At 40.1% G+C, this 17,506-nt stretch overlaps 1 protein-coding gene across 1 annotated transcript in view; it reads left to right on the top strand.

Annotated features, from left to right (window-relative positions):
• Positions 1 to 17,084, top strand: part of LHFPL1 (LHFPL tetraspan subfamily member 1) — a 52,337-nt gene extending 35,253 nt beyond the window's left edge. Inside the window, exon 3 of the mRNA XM_061137261.1 lies at positions 16,536 to 17,084. Within this exon, the coding sequence (XP_060993244.1) occupies positions 16,536 to 16,717 (182 nt within the window). The 3' untranslated portion in view covers positions 16,718 to 17,084. The remainder of the gene's footprint in view (positions 1 to 16,535) is intronic.
• Positions 17,085 to 17,506: the final 422 nt, after the last annotated feature.

The following is a 17,506-nucleotide window of genomic DNA, read 5'->3' as shown; positions in this document are numbered from 1 at the left end:
GACAACACAGAGTGACATGGAGGTCTTTTCAGGAGCAAGAACGGGGTCAATCTTGGTAAAGACCCAGTAGCATAATTTATATTGGTCTGAGACATAATTCCTTCTCCTCACTCCCAGTGGAATAAAAAACATGAGCAGAGTAGCTGGACCTCAGGCTAGTGATGCAAGAAATGATATAAATAGGGAAAGCAGGTTGGCAAAGTATGAGGATAGATGAGAATCAAATGCTCAGTAGTGGTGGGGCAGATTTCAATAGGACTCAATTTGTTTAGCAGAAGTTTGTGTAAAAGCAAGAAAACAATCAACCAAATCAGGACATCTCTGTCACGGTGAGGACTTGATTCTAGAGTGCTACCCTGACTTTCTAGAAAGTGCCCTGGCCTTCCCTTGCTTTTTAGAACATCAGGTTGGACCAAGATGGGGTTGGCAGCTCAGAATGTCCTACCTCTCTGGCAGACCTGACTAAGCCAGCCAAATAGTGGCTACTAGCAATAATATGGTTACCTGAACTACTGAAGTTTTCAGAAGTTTTCTTGTTTGTTTGCTTTGCCTTCCTCTCTAATAAGGGAGCCTGAGAGGCTCCTGGAATCTTCCATAGGCTTCCAATCTAAGCTCCTACTGATACTCATATTCAGTGAAGCAAGTGAGAAGAGAGCTATTCTCATGGCTTGGGTATCTTTTCACTGGGGGCTGTGGTGGGTGTAGGTACCTTTGAATTCACTGGCTTTGCTTTATCTTTGACAATTATGCATCTGTACTGAATCTAGCAGAGAAGGTTCTCTACTCATTTAACTTGGCTTTGGCTGCATTAAAAATGTTTTTATGCTGCTACCTATGGCCTTCCCTGGTGGCTCAGACGGTAAAGAATCTGCCTGCAATGCAGGAGACCTGGGTTCAATCCCTGGGTCAGGAAATCCCCTGCATAGGGAATGGGTATCCACTGCAGTATTCTTGCCTAGGGGATCCCACGGACAGAGGAGCCTGGCAGGCTACAGTCGATGGAATCATAAAGAGTCAGGCATGACTGAGCGACTAACACTTTCACTTTCATGGAGACCCTGAAGTCAGCAGTATGCTTAGCACTGAATTCAGGTCCTCACGGGAAAAAAAAAATATGTTGAGTAAGCAAGGAGCAACCTGCCCTCTTCCTCACCGCCTTCCTAGTCCACCAACCACACACACTAAGCAGCAGCTGGGGCAGTGGGTTGGAGATTTGGTCTCATAAGCTTAGAGGGTGCTGCAGTGATGGAGGGAGTACCTGTTTTTCCTGAGCTGAGTCTGCTTTGGAAAAAAAGGACCCTCATGAGGAAGAGGTTTGTTGAAGATCTCAACTCAGTGTACATTGTGTTCTCAAGGGTTCTGATCTTCTCCTAATGTTCTCTCAACAAACTCCCCCTGCCTTTCTTCTCATGCTCTTTCACCTTCCCCTTTAGTCTCATTGTCATATTTAGTCTCACTGTCTCCTTTGATCTCTCTCTAGTCCTCCCCCTCTCAATCTACTTTTTGGAATTCCAAAGGAAACTTAGGTATCTCTCTGTAGCTGAGGGTCTTTCACTCAGAGCCAGTGTTGGCAGCCTGATTTGATATGATGAAGTCTATGAAAGCCCCAGACAGACATCCTGCGTAGTTCATATCTATGCCATCCCTCTACTCTGAGTACTGAGGTTGACAGCACTATGCTGGTTCCCATTGCAGGTCCTTTTTTTTTTTTTTTGCAGGTCCTTTTACATCCTGCAGACACTCCTTCCCTTATTTTGCCTACCTAAGGCTTGAGCAGTGTTTTTCAAATTTCCTGGTTATTGGACTAAATTAGACCAAAAAAAAAAAAAAAAAAAAAAAAAACAGGTGTTAATATGGTTCTCTTTGCATTCTTCATCAACCACCTCCCAACATTCTGACTCCATGAGTTGCTGGAATTTGTATTTTCTCTTTGTACAGGATTTCAGTCCTCTCTCTACACCCTTGAGCTGCTTATATTCTCAAAGCAAATTTATTCCTTCTTGCCCTACCTCAAGGCTTGCCTCCATCAGCCTCTCCTCTACCACACTAATATCTAGGTCTTCTTCCCACTGATCTCAAGTCACAAGCAAGTCTTTTTCTGAAGTATTAGCTCTCAGAACTTGACTTTTGCCAACTCTTGTGTCAAATCAAGGGCTTCCCAGGTGGCTCTAGTCATAAAGAACCCGACCTGTCAATGTAGGAGAAGACATGAGATGTGGGTTCAATCCCTGGGTTAGGAAGATCCCCTGGAGTAGGAGATGGCACCCCACTTCAGTATTGTTGCCTGGAAAATTCCATAGGCAGAGGAGCCTGGTGAGCTACAGTCTATGGAGTTGTAAAGAGTTGGACACGACTGAGTGATTGAGCACATATGCATGTATGAAATAAAAACTTAATATATCTCTAAATTCCATTACATTTCATTTAGCCCTCATAAGTTTTCAAGGTGTTAGTGGTTGCTGTATTCTTTCTATATCTCTGCTTCTCTGTCTTCTCCTCCAGCCTTTCAGGAGCCTAGCATCTCATCAAATGATTCTAAAGGGGAAGACTTGAAAAACTGAAAAGACAGACTTCCCTCAGTCTTTCTCTCTCATTTTATTAAGACTTTAATAAAGAAGTTTTAGCTCACAGCAACACTGAGGGGAAGGTACAGAAATTTTCCATATACTATCTGCTCCCACACATCCATAGTCTTCCCCATTATCAACACCCCTACCAGAGTGGTACATTTGTTACAACTGATGAAGCTACATTGACACAACACAATCACCCAGAGTCCATAGTTTACCTTATGTTTCATTACTAGTGTTGTACATTCTATACTTTTAGGCAAATGTATAATGATGTGCATCCATCATTATTTTGGGTTGGCCAAAAAGTTCATTTGGGAAAACATCTTCTAGGAAAAAAAAAAAAGCCCAAATGAAATTTTTGGCCAACCCAATAGTATCCTACAGAGTATTTCACTGCTCTAACTATCTTCTGTTATTAAAAAAAAAAAGCAGAGACATTACGTTACCGACAAAGGCCTGTCTAATCAAAGCTATGGTTTTTCCAGTAGTCATGTATGGATGTGAGAGTTGGACTATAAAGAAAGCTGAGTGCCAAAGAATTGATGCTTTTGAACTGTGGTGTTGGGGAAGACTCTTGAGAGTCCCTTGGACTGCAAGGAGATGCAACTAGTCCATCCTAAAGGAGATCAGTCCTGAATATTCATTGGAAGGACTAATGTTGAAGCTGAAACTCCAATACTTTGGCCACCTGATGTGAAGAGCTGACTCATTTGAAAAGACCCTGATGCTGGGAAAGATTGAAGGCAGGAGGAGAAGTGGATGACAGAGGATGAGACGGTTGGATGGCATCACCAACTCAATGGACATGAGTTTGAGTAAACTCTGGGAGTTGGTGACGGACAGGGAGGCCTGGCGTGCTGTGGTCCATGGGGTGGCAAAGAGTCGGACATGACTGAGTGACTGAACTGAACTGAACTAAACAATCCTCTGTGCTCTGCCTAGTCATTCCCACACTCCTGCAACTCATGGCAACCACTGATCCTTTTACTGTCTCCATCTTTTTTCCTTTTCCAGAAGGTCATATAATTGGAAATGTATACTATGTAGTCTTTTGGGAATGGCTTCTTTCACTTAGTGATATGCATTTAAGGTTTCCCATGTCTTTTCATGGCTTGAAAGCTCATTTCTTTTCAGCACTGAATAATAGTCCATTGTTGAGATGTACCACAGTTTACTTATCTATTTACCTAATGAAGAACATCTGGGTTGCTTCCAAGTTTTGGCAATGATGGATAAAGTTGCTGTGTGCAGGTTCTTCTGTGGCTGTAAGTTTTCAACTCCTTTGGGTAAATACCAAGTAGTGTGATTGCTGGATCATATGGTATGAATATGTTTAGTTTTGTAAGAAACTGTCTTCCAAAGTGGGCACACTCTCTTTTTATGCCTTTCTTCTCTTCCTCCAAGGAGGACTCTTTTCTTTGGATTACTTCACTGGCATTATTGGCTTCCAAGCTGGAACTACAATCATGCCCCCTGCAGAGAAATATTCTCCATCAGACTCATTCCTACTCTTATTCCCAACTCTGACACCCACACCACTGTTGGGACTCATGAAAAACATTAGCTTGTGGCTAACCCTTCCTATTTGCTCATCATGAACCATTGACATTGGGCCTGACAACAAGTCCCTGAAGAGCATAGGACTGGATCTCTAGGGAGCAGGGTCAGTTTAAGTAGCAGACAGTGATAATTTGTTCTCTAAACAGTGGAGATGTAATAACTTAATGCTGAATCAAAGGAAATAGAGTCAAACTCCAAACCAATTTGATTTGCAGCTTGAAATAAAAGGCAACGTGTCTTGATTTAAATGTCAGGCCCACTGCTGAGTGATGACTTAATAACTCTTATGAGGGATCTTGTCACAGCAAATGCAATACTGGAATGGAATGACTCACAGATAGAGTGTTAGAAATGATACAGAAGAGCACAAAAAGGAGCAGGCTTATCTCAAGGCTTATCTAGAAGCTTTGCATAAAGCTAATTTGCAGTTAGGACCTCTTCTCTCACCCTATCCTGCCACCCAGTCTGTCTTATAACAGATAACTATGCATGTATGTAGACACAATCCCCAGGTGTGATGTCAGCTCACTGCAGTATTTTCTGGGGACACAGGTCCTTGAACAATTCCAGCATGCAGGTTCAGTCCATGCATTCAATCTGAAAGGCTAGGCACCTGTGAGCCTGGCTATTTCTGAAGGAGATCTCAAAAATTCATCCTATTGCTCTATCTTTACAAAGATACTTAATTATTTTCTTCCATTTTAAGGGTGAGAGAGCTGAGATCCTGTAGGGGTAAGAGATTTCTTCAAAGACTCCAGTTTCTTGACTCTCAGGGAATCAGTAGTTCCTTCTCAATACGTTATGAGATCTCTCTCCTTGACCTTCCCCAGCTTCCCTGGGCTAGCACACTAGAATGCTCAAGGCTGACTAGGCCCCAGTTTCAGCCAGTTTGCCAGGTCAGTGAGGAACCATGCATAGCTGTTCTTAAGGAAGAAGAATCCATTCTGCTGGGATAATCTTTCAGTCATCAAGATTCATTTTGGAGATAATGCAAAGTATAAATATGTGGTGTTTGCCTCAATGACAGTTGCTCAATCTTGAAAATATGAACATTTTTGTCCAGATCATTTTTTGTGGTGGGAGGCTGCTTTGCATATTGTTGGATGTGTCACAGCATCTGTGACCTCTGGTTAACTGGTCTCTGCCTATAGCACAGGAACTTCCAATCCCTTTTACATAGAGCTTTTAGCTTAATCTCCCAAACTGTACTTCTAACTCAGTGGTTCTTAATACCTCCACCCTGGGGACATAGCCAAGTCTGTCAGTATTTTTGTTTTTCACAGTTCAGTGGAGCAGGGATAAGTTGTAGACATCTAGTAGGTAGAGGCCAGAGTGTTACAATTCACAGAACAACACTACCCACCCCCATTACGACAAAGAATTCTTTGGCCTAAACTGTCAATGTTGCCAAGGATGAGAAACTTTGTTCTATCATATCATTATCTGATCAGAAATTACCATTGTTCTCCACTCATGGTGGGAAAGATGACAGAGTCATGATCCTTCCTTGTCTAGATTCAGCTCATTATTTGCCATCTACAGCTTCTTTTCTGAAATGACTCTGAATGGAGTGCTGTTTCTGAACCATGTGGTCTGCATTCTCACTTGTATAACTTTGCTCACACCAACCTCTCCCCCTACCCAGAATGCCCCCTTCCCATGACTAAAGTCTGGTTAAAATGCTAGCTACTCTATAAAACCCTACTTGAACCTAAATCCTCTCAGTTACAAGTAATTCTTTCCCTGGATATTACGTACATTTTTTACTTGTATGTCTCTCAAAGCATTTATCATGTTCATAATAGAATGGAAAATTTGAATTGAAAGCTGCCTTTATAGAAATGTCTTTAGTAAAATTCCCTTCACTTTAGAAAAAGGAAATTGAGACCAAGAACAGTGAATTAACTAGCTGAAGGTATCATGCATGCGTGTGTGCTAAGTTGCGTCAGTTGTGTCCGACTCTTTGTGACCCTATGGACCACAGCCGGCCAGGCTCCTCTCTCCATGGGATTCTACAGGAAAGAATACTGGAGTGGGTTGCCATACCCTCCTCCAGGGGTTCTTCCTGACTCAGGGATTGAACCTGAGTCTCCTTCATCTCTTGCATTGGCAGGTGGGTTCTTTACCACTAGCGCCACCTGGGAAGCCCAAAGGTATCATACTTTCTCATAAAACTTGGACCATAACATGTAAATCCATGGCTGATTCATATCAATGTATGACAAAACCCACTGGAAAAAAAAATAATAATAATAATAAAAAAAAAAGACTTTGAAAAAAAAAAAAAAAACTTGGACCATAATAACTTGTATTGTTGATTCCACTCTCTTGGCCTGGTTGAAATGGATAACCATGGACTTAGTCCTGGCATTCAAATTTCAACTCTGATACATGTAAGTTGGTAAAGTAATTAAGTTTCTGAGATTACTAAATCTTCAGCTCTAAATGGAAATAATCATGGCTGTTGTGAGAATCAAATGAGGTGATGTATTCAAAATGTATGGCACATAGTAGATACTTGATAAATATTTGTCAGATGAATAGAAGGATCAACTGTATTTCAAGAAATAGAATTTAGGGATTGGTGATGTTCCATGGGGCTTCACTAAAAGGTGATTGGAGGTAAAGTGTGGTAGCTTATTCCCACGGCTTCCTACTTTTGCATCCTTCCACAGAAAACACGAGTTCCTCTGTAGGCCATGAGACCAGTGTCCAAGCTTTCTGTGGAGTATGTGAATAATGACAGCAGCTCTCAACTTGGAAATGTAGTTCTTAAAAGGTTTGCTCTTTTCCCCCCATTTGCAATGCTAATGTTGTAACCTCTCTGTTCTCTCAGGTAGATAACAGGTAGGGTTGGGGGAGAGGATTGGATAGGAGATATATTTCCTCTATTTCTCTTTGATTTCCTGTGTGATAGCAGCCTTGGGCTTAGATGCTGTTCAGCGGCTTAACTGGCATCTCTGTGAGAGGAAATTGTGCACTTCGGGTGGCAATGGGGGCACTTTGGTGTTGGCTTTTAGCTCAGGGATACCTGGTTCTGACTTGGCTTCAATAAGGTTTATTAAGACCTTTCTAGCTAGCTCTTCACTCTGGAGCTGCCCACTGTCAGCTTTCTTCCTGCTTAGGGCTTTGGAGTAATGGCATGCTATGCATTTATTCCTTTCATTTACAGAAACAAGTCTTTCCCTGGCCCCAGGGTGCATGTACCTAATAGAAAAAGCTCTGCCCCTCCAATGGGGGTGGGGGTGACCAGACAGGAAACTGAAGCAGCAGCTTGAGACTTCTGATGCCTGTCTAGACTAGATTGGGAGCATTGCAGAGAGGAGGAAAGTCTCCGACAGTGGCCCCTCCTCACAAAGCTGGCTCCTGCCTACTCTGTCATGTGAGCACAGGGGATTTTCATTTGAGAGGTTAGGAAAGAAGCTCTGGTGAGTGAGTCTATTGCAAATTGACACAGGATCCCCCTCTGTAGGGCTTACAGATTAAGGGTCCTGTAAGAGGCAAATGGCTTTTGGGAGGATGAGAAAAACAGTAGAGGGCAGAGAACCAGACTGAAAGCAAAGATACTTGATCTGGATCCCTACCTGTACCTGCTGCTTCTGAGAGAGTTTCCAAAGGCTTTAAACTGAGCCTCACATTCCTGTCTGTGAAGTAGGTACAATATAGCCTATATATAGCCTTCCTTGTAAAGATGGCAAAACTGGAAGGTTTGCCCTTCTATGGAATTTTCACTCTGTGAAACCCAAAACATATAAAACCTCCTACTTTTACTGAGTGACTGAGTGACTGAAAATTGAGTGTCTAAAGGAAGGTGTGATAAGGTTGGAGTGGAGGATCCAGATCTATTGTCTGCTTGCCTCAAGATGGTATTTTTCACTTTACTCTTCCCAGAGTTCTACTGTCATTGTTCATGTTGCGGTTACTCAAGAAGTTGGATTCCTTTCTTCTATTTCATATCCAGAGTTGAGCTTTGAAGAATGGTTGAACATTGACCACACAGAGTGGTGGGAAGTGTATATGTATGTATGCACATGCAATAAGCATTTTAGGCAAAAGGAACAGAATACGCATATGCCTTATAGCACATTCCAGAAACAAATAGAATAGCTGATTTTGTCATTTTAATTCAAAATTTAAGTCATAGTTTTGGGTGTTGAGGGTTGAAAATGCAAATATATCTATCTTTGAAGTATTGTTAGGCTAAATCATACTGAGCATCCACTGTTGACAGAGCATGGGGGGCATTATCAAAAAAGAAACAAATACATTTATTCTATTGAGCCAACAATCTGGAAGGAGGTAAAGAGTAAATGAAAAATACATGATATGAAAATCTTCATTCCAACATTTTATCTAACAGGTACACTCATGTAAGTGGTATATAGATAAATTCCTGGAGGGCTACTTGGTTGAGGTGACTTGAGTTCACTGGGGTTAGCCAGGGAAGATTTCCTGGAGGTGCTGAATCCTGAAGAGTATTCTTAGGAAGATATGAATTGGTGAATAAAAGGAAAAGCTCTTCATAGCAAGAGAGACAGCATGAGTGATGCCTTGGTGGTAGAAAGATTATTTCTAACGTGGGAAATTAGGGATAAATTAGCCTGGCCATAATGGAAAAGCAAAGCAGCCTAACTTGGGGGCATCTTAGACTCTTTATATATATGCCAACCAGACAATTAAAACAAGGAAAATTAAGGGTCAGTGGGAACCATGTGAAGAGAAATAATTGGTTATTGAAAAATAAATTGTCATGAGGGGAGAGCAATCAAGATGGTGGAGTGAGAGGACTTGGGGACCACATCCTCCCCACACAAACATCAAAAAATGTATCTATGCGTGGAACAAGTCTCACTGAAAGTCTTCTGGAAACTGGCAGAAGGACTCCTGCACAAGCAAGTCTATGTGAAAGATACATATGTAATTTGATAGGAAGGAAGAAAAGGGGACTCATAGGAAAAGGGACAATGCAAGGATGGAGACAGTGAGAGTTATCGTCCTGGGGTCCTATGTATAGGAGACAAGCCATTTTGGCTGATTGGAAAACCACAGGGATTATCGGGGGGTGGTGGAGTGGGGCTGTGGGAAGCCTGGACTCTGCTTATGTGCTTGTGTACACATGCTTGCTTGCTCCCTAGGCAGGGCATAGAGAGCTCTTTTCTGGTGACTGCCCAGTTTCCCATGACTGCCTTGCTGTGCCCCAGCCCAAACCAAGGAAATGCTCCAGCCCTACTCACTCCACATCACAATGCAGCACTGAATCTGGGGCAGCCACAACCAAGGAGAAGACTAGTTAACCACGGGATACAGAGGTGATCAGGTCCTTGGGCAAAGTCTCGGTAGAATAGCAGTGGTTATCATGGGTGCTTATTCAAGCAGTGTATCAGAAGCAGCCTAGACCTCTGAGGGTAGCCATTCCACTATAGCTCAATCCCCAATTTACAGTGAGAGTTCACATGGGCCCTGCCTGCCTTATGATGTGGCATGGTAGCATGGGTGGCAGAGGCTTGAGCAGTAGTCAGCTATGAGGAACAAAGGGAACTTGCATCTGAGGCTTTGAGCAGAGAGGAAACAGTTGCAGGCACCCTTATAGGCAGTTTATTGGAGACAGTCTGGATCACTGTCTGCAGATGACTTGAGCAGAGAGCCTGCATGAGGCCCCCTTACTTTAGCACTCCCCATCTCTGGGACAAGGGTCCTGGTTTAGGGAGAAGGGAAAATACATGCATAAAGGCAACAGAGCCAACCTGAACTCAGACTTCAGAGCTTTTCCTCCAGCAACATGGGATCAGATCAAATCTGTGATAGGGTGGTCACAGCCACTGAGCAGAAGTCCCACCTCACACTGGCTCCAGCTCTAGCCTCTCCATTTCCAGCCCAAACACATGGAAGTGAAACAACATGCTACTAAAAAATCAATGAGTCAATGAAGAAACCAAAGAGGAAATCAGAAAATACTTAAGACAAATGGAAATTGAAACATAACACATCGAAATCTATGAGATTCAGCAAAGGCAGTTCTAAGAGGGAAGTTTATAACAACAAAAGCCTTCCTCAAGAAAAAAAATCTTGAATAAACAACCTAATCTACCACCTAAAGGAATTAGAAAACAAAGAACAAAATAACCAAAGTCAGTAGAAGAAAGAAAATAATAAATATCAGAGAGAAAATAAAGATAAAAAAATAGAAAAGATCAATGAAACCAAGACCTGTTTTTTAAAAAGATAAACAAAATTGATAAACATTCACCCAGCATCACCAATAAGAAAAGAGAGAAGGCCCAAATAAACAAAATAAGAAATGAAAGAGGAGAAATAACAACTGCTACCACAGAGATACAAAAAATAATGAGAACACTAGGAATAGTTATATGCCAACAAATTAGGCAGATTAGAAGAAAGAAAATTTCTAGAAACATACACTCTGCCAACATTGGATCAAAGAGAAATAGATAATTTGAACCAACTTATCACTAGTAGTCAAATTGAATTTGTAATTTCAAAAATACTCCCTGTAAACAAAAGTCCAGAACTAGATGGCTTCACATGGGAATTCTATCAAACATATGAAGATAAGATGATACTTACCCTTCTGAAACTATTAAAAAAAATGAAGAGAAGGGAACACTCCCAGATTTATTCTATGAGGGCACCATTACTCTTCCCTGGTGTCTCAGATGGTAAAGAATCCACCTGCAATGCAAGAGATCCAGGTTTGATCTCTGGGTCCAGAAGATCCCCTGGAGAAGGGAATGGCTACCTACTCCAGTATTCTTGCTTGGAGCATTCCATGGATAGAGGATCCTGGCGAGCTACAGTCCATGGGGTTGCAAAGAATCAGACACAACTGAACAACTAACACTTTCACTTTACCATTACTCTTATACCAAAAGCAAACAAAGATACTGCAAAAACAGAAAATTACAGGCCAATATGTTTGATGAACATAGATGAAAATATCCTCAACAAAATATTAGCAAACCATATTCAACAAAATATAAAAAGTATCATATACCATGATCAAGTGGGGTTTATTCCAGGGAAGCAAGAATGCTTCAGTATTTACAAATCAATCAATGTGATACACAGATTAATAAAAGAAAGGATAAAAATCACATGATTATCACATGATTAATAGATGCAGGAAAAATTTTTTGACAAAATTCAATATCCATTCATAATAAAAACCCTTATCACAGTGGGTATAGAGTGAATGTATCTGAGTATAATATAGACCAGTGATAGCAAACCCACAGCTAACTTATGCTCACTCAACAGTGAAAAGCTGAAATCCTTTCCTCTAAATTCAGGAAGATGACAGTGATGCCCAATCTTGCCATTTCTATTTAACATATTGAATATTGGAAGTATTAGCTATAGTAATCAGACAAGAAAAAGAAAAAGCATCCAAATTGAAATGAAGAAGTAAAACTGTCACTTTTTACAGATGACACAATACAACATATAAATAAACCTAAAGTATTCACCAGAAAACTATTAGAACTAATAAATGAATTCTGTAACATTGCAGGATATAAGATTAATATATGGAAGTCTATTGCTTTCCTATACATTGTTAATGAACTATCAGAAAAATAAAGTTAAAAAATCCATTTTAAAATTGCATCAAAAAGAATAAAATTCTTAGGAACAGACTTAACCAAAGGTGAAAAACCTATATTCTGAAAGCTGTAAAACACTGATGAAGGAAACTGAAGATTATACAAAGAAATGGAAAAGCTAGCTCATGCTCTTGGATTAGGAGACTTAATATTGCTAAAACAGCTATACAACAGAAAGAAATAAATCTACAGATTTAATGTAATCCCTATTAAAATACTAAATATTAAAACCCTAGCCTTAATAAAATACTCATAATGTTTGTCACCAAGCTAGAACACATAATCCTAAAATTTGTGTAGAACCACAAAATACTCAAAATTGCCAAAGCAATCTTGAGAAAAAAAGAACAACTGAAAAAAAAAAGAAAAAGAAAAAAAAAAAAGAACAACTGGAGATATAACCCTCCCAGATTTCAGACTAATCTACAAAGCTACATTAATCAAAATAGCATAGTACTGGCACAAAAACAGACAGACAGATTAATAGAACAGAATAGAGTGCCCAGAAATAAACCTACACACTATAGTCAATTAATTTGTGACAAAGGAGGCAGGAATATACAATGGAGAAAAAATAGTCTTTCCAATAAGTGATGCTGGAAAAATTGGACAGCTACATATAAAACCATAAGATTTCCTCATACCACATACAAAAATAAACTCAAAATGACAGTATCGTACTGGCCCAAAGACAGAAATATAGATCAATGGAACAAAATAGAAAGTCCAGAGATAAATCCACGTACCTATGGACATCTTATCTTCGACAAAGGAGGCAAGAATATACAATGGAAAAAAGACAACCTCTTTAACAAGTGGTGCTGGGAAAACTGGTCAACCACTTGTAAAAGAATGAAACTAGAACACTTTCTAACACCATACACAAAAATAAACTCAAAATGGATTAAAGATCTAAACGTAAGACCAGAAACTATAAAACTCCTAGAGGAGAACATAGGCAAAACACTGACATAAATCACAGCAAGATCCTCTATGACCCACCTCCCAGAATATTGGAAATAAAAGCAAAACTAAACAAATGGGACTTAATGAAACTTAAAAGCTTTTGCACAACAAAGGAAACTATAAGTAAGGTGAAAAGACAGCCCTCAGAATGGGAGAAAATAATAGCAAATGAAGAAACAGACAAAGGATTAATCTCAAAAGTATACAAGCAACTCCTGCAACTCAATTCCAGAAAAATAAATGACCCAATCAAAAAATGGGCCAAAGAACTAAACAGAGATTTCTCCAAAGAAAACATACAAATAGCTAACAAACACGTGAAAAGATGCTCAACATCACTCATTATCAGAGAAATGCAAATCAAAACCTCAATGAGGTACCATTACACGCCAGTCAGAATGGCTGCTATCCAAAAGTCTACAAGCAATAAATGTTGGAGAGGGTGTGGAGAAAAAGGAACCCTCTTACACTGTTGGTGGGAATGCAAACTAGTACAGCCACTATGGAGAAGAGTGTGGAGATTTCTTAAAAAACTGGAAATAGAACTGCCATATGACCCAGCAATCCCACTTCTGGGCATACACACCGAGGAAACCAGATCTGAAAGAGACACGTGTACCCCAGTGTTCATCGCAGCACTGTTTAAAATAGCCAGGACATGGAAACAACCTAGATGCCCATCAGCAGACGAATGGATAAGGAAGCTGTGGTACATATACACTGTGGAATATTACTCAGCCATTAAAAAGAATTCATTTGAATCAGTTCTAATGAGATGGATGAAACTGGAGCACATGATACAGAGTGAAGTAAGCCAGAAAGATAAACACCAATACAGTATACTAATGCATATATATGGAATTTAGAAAGATGGTAATGATAACAAAACAGAAAAAGAGTCACAGATGTACAGAACAGACTTTTGGGCTCTGTGGAAGAAGGCGAGGGTGGGATGTTCAGAGAGAACAGCATTGAAACAAGTATACTATCAAGGGTGAAACAGATCACCAGCCCAGGTTGGATGCATGAGACAAGTGCTCAGGGCTGGTGCACTGGGAAGACCCAGAGGGATGGGATGGAGAGGGAGGCGGGAGAGGGGATCGGGATGGGGAATACATGTAAATCCATGGCTGATTCATGTCAATGTATGGCAAAAACCACTACAATATTGTAAAGTAATTAGCCTCCAACTAATAAAAATAAATGGAAAAAAAAATAAAAAAATAAACTCAAAATGGATCAAGAATCTAAATGTAAGAACCTGAAACCACAAAATTCGTAGGAAAGAACATCAGCAGAACACTCTTTGACATAAATTGTAGTAATGCCTTTTTTGGGTATCTGTCTTCCAAGGCAAAAGAAATAAAAGCAAAAATAAGCAAATGGAACCTAATTAAACTTAAAAGCTTTTGCACAGCAAAGGAAACTATCAACAAAATAAAAATAGAACCTGTGAAATGAAGGAAAATGCTTGCAAATAACATGACCTACTATGATTAATACCCAAAATATTAAAAAAAATAGCTCATACAACTTAATATTGTTAAAACAAACAACCAATTTAAAATTGGACAGAAGATAGGAATAGAGATTTTCCCAAAGAAGATATACAGATGGCCAACAGGTACATGAAAAGGTACTCAATATTACTAATTATCAGAAATTCAAGTCAAACCAGTGAGACATCACCTCACACTTGTTAGAATGGTTATAATCAAAAAGTCTACAAATAACAAATGTTGGTGAGGACATGGAGAAAAGGGAACACTGTACACTGTTGGTGGGAATACCAATTGCTGTAGACACTATGGAAAACTGTTTGGAGAGTCCTCAAAAAATGACTGTATGATCTAGCAATTCCACTCCTGTATATATATCAGGAAAACATGAAAACACTAATTCAAAAAGATACATGCACCCCAATGTTCATAACAGCACTATTTACAATAAACAGCATATGAAAGCAACCCAAATGTCCATCAACAGATGAAAGGATAAAGAAGATGTGGTGTATATATATTTGTGGAGAGGAATGGTTTGCCAAAAAGTTTGTTCAGGTTGTTCCATATGATGTTATGGAAAAACTCAAACAAACATTTTGGCCAATCCAATGCAATGGACTATTACTCTGTCATAAAAATATTGATAATGTAATTCTGCCATTTGCAGCTATATGAATGGATCTAGAGAATATTATGCTTAGTGATTTGTCAAACAGAAAGACAAATATGGCATGATATCACTTATATGTGGAATTTAAAAATATAATACAAATGAATGTATATGGCAAAATAGAAACAGATTCACAGATATGGAATAGAAACTTCATTACCAGTGGGACTAGGAAAGGGGGGAGTGACAAGATAGGGGTATGGGATTAAGAGATACACACTACTGTGTATAAAATAGAGAAGTAACAAGGATATATTGTATAGCACAGTGAGTTATAGCCATTGCCTTATAATTATAACTTTTAATGGAAGTATAATCTGTAAGAGCTTCCCTGGCTCAGGTGGTAAAGAATCTGCCTGCAATGCGGGAGACCTGGGTTCAATCCCTGGGTTTGGGTTTGATCCCTGAGTTAGGAAGATACCCTGGAGAAGGGAATGGCAACCCACTCCAGTATTCTTGCCTGGAGAATGCCATGGACAGAGAAGCCTGATGGGCTATAGTCCATAGGGTCTCAAAGAGTTGAACATGACTGAGTGACTAACACTATAATTTGTAAAAGTACTGAATCACAATGCTGTACATGTAAAACTAATATAGTCTTGTAAATCAACTATACCTCAATTAAAAAATGTAAATTGCCCTGAAAATCAGTCTTGACATCACCACTGACTGACTATAGTCAGGACTTGCTTTCTATAGGACTGTGATGTAGGTGAAAGCCACTTTGTTTCTCAGGATTCCTCTGCCATTTTGTATCACTGGGCATCTACTCCAATTTCTGGAGTCCTATTCGCTTAAGCACTTGATTTCAGCAGTTATTTATTACTCTGATCCCTTGTAATATAATAGCTCTCTTTCAATGGGCATTGACTTTTTCTGATGGATCTCTGAAAAAATTCAAATACTTTAAAGGAAAGAATCTACCTGTGCTAGAATAAATGATGGGTGGGGTGGATGTTTGTGAACAGGTGACTTTTCCCATTATCTTTCAAACTGAAACTACCCCTTAGAAGCTTGGCCTTGATTCCAGTGCATATTTCTTCCCTGGATGTTGAAAGATTAGGTAGAATAGAGACACATGGCATGGAGCAAGTAATTTGATTTTGCCTGCAAATTTCCCCATGATACAGGATATAGTTCTTTGAAAACAGTTCATGCAGTGTAGTCTATCAGTGTGGTTAAAAGTGCGGAGCTGCAGATTTAGGATGAGCAAGTGTTTATATCCTGATTCTACCACTTCCTATCTGTGTGATTTTCCACAAACCTGTGCCTAGGTTGCCTCTTCTTGTATAAAATAAGTAGGGATAATAAGAGTACCTAACTCCTATAGTTACTATAATGATCAATGAGCTATGTCTAAAGAATTTAACATAGTTCTTGACACTTGATCAAGTTGTTCTTGTCATCACTGGCATTAGCATCACCACCACTGCCACTACCCACACCACCCCCATTCTGTTACAGACGTGTAACAGAATAACATTCCTTTTGCTAAAGCTAATACCAGCCATCAGCAAAGGAAGAAAGAGAAAAGAGTGAGTCCAGTCTCATTCACTGTTTGCTACTCTCACTTTAACCATAACATCTCCAAGAGAATGTATGAGAAGACAATCTAACCCTTATGTCTCTATCCCTGTTTCCACAGGTACCTGTCAGCTTGGCTGGGCCTATTACTGTGCTGGAGGTGGCGCAGCTGCAGCCATGTTGATTTGCACCTGGCTCTCTTGCTTTGCTGGAAGAAACCCCAAGCCTGTCATGTTGGTGGAAAGCATCATGAAGAACACCAATTCTTATACCATGGAGTTTGACCACTGCCTCAAACCTTGAGATTTGGCAGAATTGGAGAGGGTGGGAAAGAGGAGGGAAGGGAGCCTTGAAAAGAAGTACTAAGACGAGGCCAGTTGCTACCCACTTGCCAGTCATATAACCCAGTGTTTGTATGCTTTTTAACTCATCATTCATTTTCACTTTGCCTTAAACCAGTGGGTCAGTGTCTATTTACAAAATTCACCAAGGACAATAATTCTATCAAATGTTTATCTAGCTGGCGAGTACCCACTAGCCTCCAAGTCCCAAAGTGCCCTTTCATACAAAATAATAAGAAAGATCCTCAGTTGAAAGCTGTACAGTCAAGCAGTTCTTCAGAATGCTGCATCTCCTGTCACTTACCCCAAAGCTTAAAGGTTGGGTAAAAACACTTATGGGCTTTCCAGGTGGCTCAGCAGTAAAGAATCCGCCTGCAGTGCAGGAGACATGGGTTCAATCATCCCTGAAATGGGAAGATTCCTCTGGAGAAGGGCATGGCAACCAACTCCAGTATTCTTGCCTGGGAAATCCCATGGACAGAGGAGGCTGGCAGGCTACAGTCCATAGGGTCACAAAAGAGTCAGACTCAACTTAGTGACTAAACAACAGCATCAGCAGCAACAACAAAAACACTAGTGCAGGGAAGAGCCATGAGATGAGCAGGGCTGGTTCCTACTGCTCCATTCCTTTGGTCCTCCCCTGATATTTGTTGCCATCTGCAAACATCTATGAAGTGCCCCTGCCCATTTTTTTTAATGCCTCTGTCATGATTGTGCCTTGACTCTTCCTCTTTTTCCTGCTTCTCTTCCT

Source organism: Dama dama, chromosome X (genome assembly GCF_033118175.1).
Source record: "Dama dama isolate Ldn47 chromosome X, ASM3311817v1, whole genome shotgun sequence".
NCBI lineage: Eukaryota > Metazoa > Chordata > Mammalia > Artiodactyla > Cervidae > Dama > Dama dama.
Note: the sequence above shows the minus strand (reverse complement) of the source record. Positions and strands in the feature narration are given on the sequence as shown.